A 10,921-nucleotide genomic window follows, 5' to 3' on the forward strand; every position below is an offset into this window, starting at 1 on the left:
ATAAGAGTCATTGTCTACTAGTAACAATCATATGTTAAGAAAAATAAGCAGAGAGAGAATACGCACAGAGAGAATAAAGTAGGAAAAATAATGTTTTTATTGTAAGAATTGTGTTAGCTTAATGAATAGAAAAGAAAAAATGTGTTACTTCAAATTAATTTTAAAGGAAAATGTGTCTAGCTCTTCCGAGTAGAACAAATACATTGATATGCAATAGAATATCATTTGTAAATAGTACTATAATAAAAGAGATGATTGATATTAAATTAATGATATTCAGTTTTATAACTCTTGAAATTTTAATACTCCTCTGTCCCAAGTTATTTGAGTCGTATTCCATTTTATGTTGTTCCAAGTTACTTGAGTCAATTCTCTTTTTGGCTAAAAACAAAACATCTAATCACACTTATAATACTCCCTCCGTCCCATAAAAATTGAGACAACTTTTGGGCACGGAGGTTAAGAATTTATATTTCATAAATAGGAAAGATGAAAAAAGTAGGAAAGATAAGAGAGAGTAAAGTAAATGATGAAATAAAAAAAGAGTGATTAGATGTTTTGTCTTTTGTTAAAAAAGGAAATGACTCAACTTTATTGGGACAGACTAAAAAGGAATACGACTCAACTTTTTTGGGACGAAGAAGTACTTTATTCTTTCTTTTACTTTACCTTCTCTCCTCTCTCTTAGTTTATTCTCTCTTCTACTTTTTATTTAACTCACTAAAGACAACTTTCTTGAATCTCGTGCCGAAAAGAAACGCCTCAAGTAACGTGGGATGGAGGGAGTATAAAATTATACTCATTTCATCTCACTCAAGTTGTCCACCTTTCATTTTTAGTTTGTCTCTCTCGAGATGTCCACTTTTTATAATTGGAAATAAATCACTATCCTTATTAAAATAATCAACTAATACTTTTTTTTTCTCTACTTAATTCATCTAACAACTTCTCCTAATATCTCGTGCCACTAAAAAATGTGAACATATTGAGTGGGACGAATAAAGTAACTTTTAAATTTTATGTAACTGAGTGGGACGAATAGAGTAACTTTTAAATTTTATGCAACTGTCCCATAGTAAAGTTCGAAACTAATGTGACACAACCAAACTATTTCGACACTCAAAGTAGAATGATACTCCATTTTTCCCAAAATAACATTGTTTTGTTCAAAAAAACATTATTTTATTTCATATTATATTTGATTTTATCATTTTTTTAACATTATGGATGATTGCAAAAAATTGAAAACTATATATACTTTTATATTCTAATTTTAAAATTTATAAAACTGACCACAAGTTTATGAAATTTTGTAATTTTAAAGACTCTGTGTTGCACGGCATACTTCTCAATATGGTAACTCATACATTGGATTCTGTTTAAGATTTATTTATAAAATTATCATTGCATGAGTACATATATGGAACAAAAAAGAATCCGGGACCATTAATACGCACTTCTGAAGGAGTATGATCAAATGCTATCTAACTTGCGATCCCAAATTACTAAATTTTAGTTATTAGATTATGCTAAAATAATATCAATTGAATTATATTTTTAATTAAAAAAAATTAACTTAAAGAATATTAATGTCAATTCTTAGATATGGTAGTTAAAATTAACTATTTTTTATCTCCTCAAAACCATCTTAAAACTTTAAATTTATGTAACTTGCTTGATTTAAATTATTTTTTCGTAAAAAATATAATCTCTTTGTCCCTTAAAATTTGTCACTTATTTCCAATTCCATCCGTCCCTAAAAATTTATTACCTTTCACTTTTATCGTTTTTGGTTGTGGGTCATTCATTCCACTAACTCATTCACACTCACATTTTATTATAAAACTAATATAAAAAGGTATGACCAACATGCCACCAACTATTTCAACTCACTTTCTATTACATTTCTTATAACCCGTGTCAGGTCAAATGGTGACGAATTATTCGGGACGGAGGGAGTATCAAATTAAAGGCGATTCTATAAGAATTCTAACGAGATCTATATTGCATATGTTCTGACGAGGATCAGATTACGAAATTTAAAAAAATTTATTTCAATTTTATATATATTGATTACCAGATTTTATATCAATAAATGCATCAAAAAATTTCAATATAATGCATGTACAATATCAATAAAACTGCGTAGACATTTTCGGGTATTTGTGTTGAAATTCTCATATCATTTCCTATTTTGATATAAAACACTAACTTTTCTTCTCTCTTAGTACTTTATTTTCTCTTCATCTCTCTACTTTTTTCCTTTCCTGCTTTATTCTTCCTCCACTTAACTCACTTTTAACACAATTTCTTAAATCATGTGCCGAAAGAAACGTCTTTACTATAGAGGGACGAGGGAGTAATAGATTGACTATTATATCATTTTGTTGATATTTTATCTACTATTTATTAAAATCTGTGATCTTTACTCTTACCACTCATTTAAAATTTAATGATATAGGATTAGTTTTAATCGTGGATTGGATATTATATGCATTTTTAAGATGACTCCACTTCTGAATATTCAAAATCTATGTAATGTAATCATCTACTTAAATGATCCCTTATATGAAATTTTACTCATACAATCTTCTAAATACTACAATCCAGAAGGTGAAAGACTATACATGGACGGTGGGATTAAGAAATAGTAATATGATCTACGTGTTCCATCACTTCTTTATTTGGTTAGGTCTAATTCAACGATTTAGAATTGACTTATAGCTAAATCTGGAACTTATTAAAAAAAAAAATTTATTATTATTATTATTATTATTATTATTATTATTATTATTATTATTATTATTAACCTAAATCTGGAACTTATTACAAAAAAAACCTTATTATTATTATTATTATTATTATTATTATTATTATTATTATTATTATTATTATTTCTCCCTTCGTCCCCTAAAGGTTGTTCCATTATCATTTTCATCCGTCCCACAAAGTTTGTCCCACTTGAAATCTTACCAAAAATAGGCATTAAATACACCTCAATTTCCTCAACGTGAGACCATTATTCCACTACACACCTTCATTTAATACAAAGTTAAACAATTTCTTAAAACTCGCGCTGGATCAGATTGGGACAAACTTTAAAGAACAGATGGAGTATTATTAATATTATTACATGAAAATTGTTAATATAAAACTAAGACAATCAACTTAGAAATTCATTTAACAGTATAAAGAAAGTTAATTACAGAGTACTTTATTTCGTTCACAAAAAAAAGTTACATTTTGACTTGACATGACTTTTAAGAAATTGTTTGACCTTATAAAGAAGAGAGTGAATTACATGTTTAGTCCTCTAGCAAATTTATCCCCACACACTCCTAGCAAAAAATAACACCATTAACCCCTAGCATTTAACTCATTCACTAATAAGATTTTAAAAGACTTAAATACCCCCCCAAGGGCATTTTTGGGCATTCCTATATTTGATCACGTCGTCCATGCCACCTTTCTACACTGAAATAATTAAAGTAAAGCATATTATTTTGGTATGGATTTTCTAATAAGTTCAAGTGCTTCATACGTGATATCCTCCGTCTCATAAGAATTACATTTTTTTCTTTTTTAGTCTGTCCTATAAGAATATACATTTTTAAAACATGGACTTTTTTATCTCTCTAATGAAGTTGTGGAAGTAGTATTATTGTGGATTGTATGATTCACGTTATTAGCAATTCAAAAGATTCTTATTTAGACTTTGTCAAATTTGGGAAAATGACCCAAAATGCAAAAAACTAATCTATATTTTTGGACGAAAGAAGTAATAAACAACAAACCAAAAAGATTCCAACAATAAAAAAAAAGGCAATACATAGTATATTAAAATTTTTTGAAAGAAATAGTCAATATAGAAATAGGCTTATATCATCCTAGTATATTATTTTATGCTACTATAAGTCAAATTTACCAAATGAGCTTTCTCGTTATTGTCCATATTAATGAGACGAGAATTAATGAGTTTAAAAATAGTGTGTTAAAGTTAGTAACTCAATTATGTATGAAAATGACTTTATTAACATGGAACAGGGGTGTATAAGTTACTAACCTGTACTCCTTCTCTCTTTACAAATAAAATATTTTTACCTATTAAAAATGAAATATTTTTTAAAATGAAAACAACATTATTTTTACTTTTTATCTTTTTTACTTTACTCCCTATTTATTAACTCACAAAACCACACTATATAAATCTACTAGTGAAACCAAATATTTCATATATATTGAAATGGAGGGTGTACAAAATTACCACAATAAATTATAAAAAAAATAGGCATAATTAAATTACTTCTGTCGCGGCTCGCCGGTCAACGGTAGGTGGCATAACCGTGGTGCGACTTGTTCCTTCCATCACCGACAAAAACAAAGATTCTATTTTTCGTACGATGATGCTCTAAAAGGGACACCGTGGATGCTTATCATTGGATATTCATACAAAGTTAGGCAAGTTGACATTTTCTCGTTGAAAACAATCAACTAATTGACAGAGACAACTAACATTATTTAAATGAATCAGTTAATTGAGCAAAACACAAGTTGGTTAGATATGATAACAAAGATAACAACGTAGATTTTAACTGATTATATATAGGTGAGCACACAGTTCAAAAAATCGCCTGTTCCAACGACGGTTCAAAACTGGCGATTTTCCGGCCAAAACTGCCAGTTCCGGGCCGATTCACCGGTTTAATTTAATTTTTTTTTGCTTATGCATTCTATGAAACCATTCTTGATTTTCTCATTTTTAGAGACATCCTTGAATGTTTTATGTTTCACTTTCAATGTGGGACAAAATATGTTGAAATATTTTCTTTTATAACTACATGTTTAGATCATTCATTCATCTTTTTCTAATGTGGGATACAAAACTCTCTTTTGTCTTCTACTTTTCTTTATTTTTTTTATAATATATATAAAAAAAATTATTATTTGAATATATTCTTGATAGATAAAAATAAATATAAATAATTATTGAGAAATATGAATTGTATATAGACAAATATTTATTTGTATAATAGTTATCGTTAGGTTTATACAATTTGTATAATAATTATTCTTTTAATGTGTATAATAGTATTTATTAGTTAACATATACATAACTTTATAAACATAAGCAAATCGATAATGATAAAAAACTAATGAATAATAGTTCATGTAATAATATTTGTTGTTAAATTATAATAATAGAAGATAGAGTAGTAGGAGTAAAGGGAGTGTTAGGGTGTCACCACCTCTTAAAGTAACACCAGACAAGATGACACGTTCTTTTTCGCACTTGTTTTGAAAAATATGATGATAAATAGTTAAAATAGAGACAATTAAAATCGAGAATATTGTAGAAGACACTATCTTCTATATTATTATCTTTTTTACTTTATTTTCTCTTCACTTTAACTATTTATTATCATTTTTTCAAAATACGTGAAAAAAGGGACGTGTCATCTTAGCTAGGACGGAGGAGATCAAATTAGGGTTTTTGGATGAAAATGTCAATATAGTGTATCAAAAATATCAACACAATGCTTTGAGAATGTTAACACGTTGCTTATATTGACATTCTACATGTATTATATTGACATATTTTATATACTATTTTGACATTTGTGTTGTACGAAAAAATAAAAAAATTTCAATTTTTTTTTCAAATTTTGACGTCGGAACATATGCAAGTGAAATCTCGTTAGAATCCTTATGAAATTATCTTTAATTTGATATATGTTGTGCGAAAAAATAATTTAAATCGAGAAAGTTATATACGTTTTAAAGTTATGAGATGTTTTTCAAAAGTTAGTTACAACTAATTTGTTGTAAATTGACCTTAATACCCTTATTTGTTTTTTTTATCGTATTGACATTTCAAGGTTGATAATCTAGACCGTTAATTTAAATATCTAATGGCTATTATTTAGTTGTAGTTAACAACTAAGTATTGAGTTAACAATATAACACTTCCCTGGGCTATTATATTATGAATTTCATATATTCATTTATTTGTAAAAATTATTTTTAATATATAAAAATCAAATTTTATAAATAAATATTTTTTAATTGAACCGCCGGTTTAACAATTGAACCGGCAGTTCCGGTTTCACATTTTTTTGAACCTGAACCGGCCCGCTAGAACCGCCAAACCGTCTGCCGGTTCAAACCGCCGTTGCCGGTTCCGGTTCGTGAACCGACGGTTCGGTTCGGTTTGTGCATGCCTAATTATATACATGTCTCTGTATTTTTGCATTTTTTTTTATCAATGAAGTAGGATAATTATGCAGCACTTATGTTTATATGCGTTTGCTTACAACATTGATTTTGGAGTTTGCTTAAGACAAGAGTTGGGATACCATTGAATTCTGCGAATCTGGGCCGTGATTGTTCACGCTCGGGATGATGTTTGCAGGAGATATCAATTTTACGAACTCCTTCAGCTCCATGAAGCTGCTGTGTTCGCTGTATGGTACCTCGTATCTGAACAAGTATAAAAACATCATAACACAAGTTAGAATGCGAGATGTTTTGTCAAACCGAATGGACTTGTAGGAAATTTGGACCTTATCATAGTGCCCTTCTGCCACCTTCTCCCAGTCGACTTCTTTCCTTTACCGAACGACCAACCAGTAGGCGAAAATGCAACAATCAGACTAAACCGACCCTACAAGATTGAAGAAAATATTCATGTAACTGCAAGAATAAGCATGTGTTAAAACAGGCTGAATATTTATGAGATCCATTTTCACTACCATGTAATGTTTAGCCATATGGTCTAGTCTCTTGAAACTGGCAATACTCCACATGGGAACGACGTGAATATGGCTCTCCTGTTCATTTGTGGTGAACCATTGCATATCTTCCTGTTTGAATCCAAGACATTCCAAGATTCGTAGTTTTGCAGCAGTGACATAGACTTTCTTGTGCAGTGTTTTAGCAACCTCTAGAAACACCCTTTCTTTTCCTGTCTCAAACCAAAGTATTGGATGTGTTGAAATCATAGTTTACAAACGGACAAATAACTGTTCTCTGAATTCGTATTATAGACACCTACCAATGGTATAGCTGCCAATTAGAAACAAGGTCTTTGGGTTGAAAGCTTCAGCTCGGATGGAATCAATGACAAACTGGATTATGGCCTCCTGTTTCGGAAAGTCATACTACAACAGTGGACAAGAAGCAATCATCAATTTAACAGGATAAAGAAGTAGCAGGTGCTAGGAGAAGATAGGTACAAATACAATCCCACACATCATGTTGCTATAGAGTGGTAGGTGGAATAAAAAGACCCTGATATAAATGGGATCTATGAGACACAGAGAAGATTCATAGAGGTAAGGATCATTTCTGAAACATATGTTATGTTTGACATATCGATACTTTCTATATGATACTTGTCTTTGAAAAGTACAAGAAGAGTTCAAGTATATGTGAAGCCACATTGACTCTATACATATAATTAGGAACAAAAATAGTTCTTAGCTTTCAGCATCTATTACCTGGGGATTGCAGTAGGTTGTGTCAAGGATGAGAGTGTGGACTGGACAAGCTTGCAAATTGAACAGCTCTGTCATTTCCTCACAGAATCGAAAATCACCAGTGTGTAATACAGGCTGCAATATGAATAGAACCTAACTTAGAGAAACACCAAAAACACTAAAACTAAAAGAGATGTTTTTCAATAGTTTTTGTACACACCTTACCATTAGGTGGTTCAAATAACATTATGATCGCACCAGGGCAGTGATTAGCATCAAAGCAAGTTACATTCGTGCCTGCAATATTTATCTTTTCACGGAGAGGCAAAACTTGAATATTTGCCCATGGAATTCCAAGTTTCAGATTGACTAGCTTTGCTGTAATTAGGGAGCAATATATCACTCCATGACTGAAGGACTTCGTAAGTCCTTGATAATCTGCAGATAGAAGGGAAACATAATGTCTTAAGTAACTCCCCTTCTTCCAAACAATTACAAATTTCAACAAAGTGGGCGGCGTAAGGTTGTTTGAGTCCTTCAACTTTTTCAACAGACAAGCGTTCAATCATCTAAGCCTTGTTCATTTTATCACCCTTGCTTGCTTCAAGTTAAAGGTGATTCTTGCAGTTTATAGTGCTAAACGCATCAGCACGAGCACTATGTTTCTCACCTATTTGTATTTTTCGCATCTCTCGTTATTCATATAACTTACAATTGGACATTTCTATTTTGCAGAAATTGACAAGCTAAATCAAGTCAAAAAAAGTCATATCCTACTAACATTTCTTTAACTTTATCCACTAGGACTTACGATCTAAATGGAAGTGAGTGAGAAAATAATGAGAACAATCCCTTCTTAGATACTTAAAGCCATCCTGCAAAATATATGAAACTTAACATTAGGATGAATTTATAATATGAACTCAAAATTAATATCTCACCTACACTATCAACTCACACTAACTATCAATAAAAGAATTGCAGAATAACTATGTCGAAAGCATAACTTACCACACGAAATTGTGTACCAGGAATGCTACACCACGAAGGAACATCTTTCTGTTTCCCATTTCTTACATGATCTTTCTTTTCCGTTCTCCTATTGCTAGTATTTGCCTTACTTCTCGGAACACTACTTTGTCCATTAGTACCAGTTTCAGCTCTTTTAACAGGGTGAGAACCCGGAAAAAAATCTGTTATTAACTTGTTCATCCCTAGTTTAGTTTCATCTGGTACACTTCTTGAGGGATTTGTCTTTGGTTCCACCATCCTGGTCAACTCACTCCTTAGCTCGCTGAGAGCATGAAGAATTTTTTTCCTTGGACCAAGTGTTGTAATGCCAATGTTACACAGATCCTGCAATAAGACAATTGATTCTTTAGTGTATAAACGATGAAGAAAGGATCCATATAGTACCAACTTGGTAAGCCTAAGCACCTAATGCATGGGGGATGGCATCAGCCCATGTTGTAAAAAGGTACTTGTCTATCACAAACTAAAATTCCTAGGCATGCTTACACGATTTCATTATTGCACAAAAATTATATGTTCATATATTATAATTTATCTATTCTTGCATATTGGAAGGCACATCCGCAGGTTCAAATATATGTCAACAGATTGAGAATCAATTTCACTGATAAATCAAATTATCTCCAAAATATTAATCCAGCACTATATCACAGATTCACACATGAGTTTGAAGCTGCGGACTTAAATTTCTGAAATCCCTTCGATAGTTTCGTTAGGCAGTTTGTTTCATGTTTTAGCATGAACATTTATTCTAACACTGGTTGCACGATTCCGAACTATAATCACACCTTTTTCATAATGTTACATTTCTTGTGCAATAGCCATAATACAGTTTTACAAATTAGTATCATTGCATTATATAATGCCAAAGAAACAATTGTCCTACAGCAAATTTCTAGAGAATGCAGTTACTAATTCAGTGATTCCCAAGTGCCAGAATCATATAAATTATAAAGGCCCTACCACAAAGCATAAAAAATGCCCGCAGCTACAATCAAGAAACAGTACAAACCTCTTCTTCCAGTGTTTGCAGTGCATCCCAGTCAATCTCTTGTCTAACAAAAATTTCTTCATATTTTCCAAGGCCCAAGTTGCGTAGCCACTCTACAACTGGAGAAACATCCACATCAGTTGTCAAAGGTTTTAGAGGAGAACCATCTAATACTTGGCCAGGACACTGATTAGCTCCTGCGTCATCATTACCGGCAGCCACCTGAAACCCATTATGTTAATCTCAGATAAAAACAATATCTATGGCAGCTATCAATTGAGCAACAGATCCAATATCTCCAACTTAGATCCCAATTAATCTGAAACATCTTTTTCCTGCAAATTACAATAACAAGGCACCTAATGACACATTGAACTCTAAGAATCCTTCAGATTTAGTTATTAGGCCTAAAGCCAAGTTTTCTGTTAGCTTAGACCATCCAATTATAGTAGCAGCCTCAACCTCCACTATGAATTCTGAATCCTGCAAATGCAAGTTGATACCTCTCTAACACATCCACACAACATCATAAAGCGAATATTTCTTCCACCTCAGATTTCAAAGGCACAATAAATAAATCACATTATAGATTGGCACAGCCACAAATTAGGATGAAATAAACCTAAATATAGCACAAAACTGCATACTAAAACAGCACACACATAACAAAAGCTACACAAAATCAAAGAAAACAAGCAAAATTTCTCACATGAGCAGGGGCCTCCACATTATCCAGGCACTCATTAGTGTGAATATGCCTCCCTTCATCGCTCAACTCAGATAAATCAGTCCCACAGAGAGGGCATGAAATCACAACATCACATTTCATATCATCGCCAGCATCATCACTACCCGTCTCATCCACCTCAGCACACAGCTTGAGCAGCACATCGAGCCGCGAGCTTCCTTCCGAAGCTTCTTCGCGGCAGTTTCCTTCTTCATCTTCTCTGATTGGCTCTAAATTTCTCGACTCACCCACATTATCAGCGCGAGTGCAATCTCTAACCCTTTTATTATTCAAAAAATCAAGTGTCGGTTCAATTGAGTCCAGCCCACAACCCAAATCTGAATCTGCTTCAGCAACGTTACGATTTTCCTTCTCGAGATTCGCCAGTTTCCGTCTTTTCGGGGGTTTCGATGGGCGATGAGCCGTCAAATTGCTTGGTTTAAGCGGCAGGATTGACCTGGTTCTGGGAGATGGGGAAGGGTAGTCTTGGAAATCGTCATCATCCAATGCGATATTGAGAAATTTTGAAGAGGATGGGGAAATAGGGCTGAATTTTGATTTGGAAGGGGGCGCCATTGATTAGATGTTCGAGCTCGAGGAAGGACTGCAGATTGCTCTTATTTTCAAATATAAGCAGGAGATAAATGGAGGGAAATTGTTTAATTTTATAATTTAAAGTATTTTCATGATGTTCCC

General features: G+C 32.2%; 1 protein-coding gene across 1 annotated transcript; it reads right to left on the reverse strand.

Annotated features, from left to right (window-relative positions):
• Positions 1–6,112: 6,112 nt before the first annotated feature.
• Positions 6,113–10,801, reverse strand: LOC125210983 (sterile alpha motif (SAM) domain-containing protein). The gene is made up of 10 exons (XM_048110646.2): positions 10,208–10,801; positions 9,520–9,720; positions 8,487–8,831; positions 8,287–8,350; positions 7,696–7,913; positions 7,497–7,610; positions 7,052–7,157; positions 6,750–6,961; positions 6,561–6,661; positions 6,113–6,477 (listed from the first exon to the last, which is right to left on the reverse strand). The coding sequence occupies exons 1-10, from the start codon at positions 10,799–10,801 to the stop codon at positions 6,333–6,335; spliced, it is 2,100 nt and encodes a 699-aa protein (XP_047966603.1). The 3' UTR covers positions 6,113–6,332.
• Positions 10,802–10,921: the final 120 nt, after the last annotated feature.

Source organism: Salvia hispanica, chromosome 3, assembly GCF_029641045.1.
Source record: "Salvia hispanica isolate PSC_SH4W2 chromosome 3, Shi_PSC_v1, whole genome shotgun sequence".
NCBI lineage: Eukaryota > Viridiplantae > Streptophyta > Magnoliopsida > Lamiales > Lamiaceae > Salvia > Salvia hispanica.

Bases quoted from the DNA above. Each gene is read 5' to 3' on its own strand.
- LOC125210983 (XM_048110646.2), bottom strand. From the start codon at position 10,801: ATGGCGCCCCCTTCCAAATCAAAATTCAGCCCTATTTCCCCATCCTCT. The intron at 9,721-10,207 runs GTGAGAAATTTT...AATGGGTTTCAG, and splicing joins ATGTGGAGGCCCCTGCTCAT to GTGGCTGCCGGTAATGATGA. The intron at 7,914-8,286 runs GTAAGTCCTAGT...TTCTATCTGCAG, and splicing joins CACTCACTTCCATTTAGATC to ATTATCAAGGACTTACGAAG.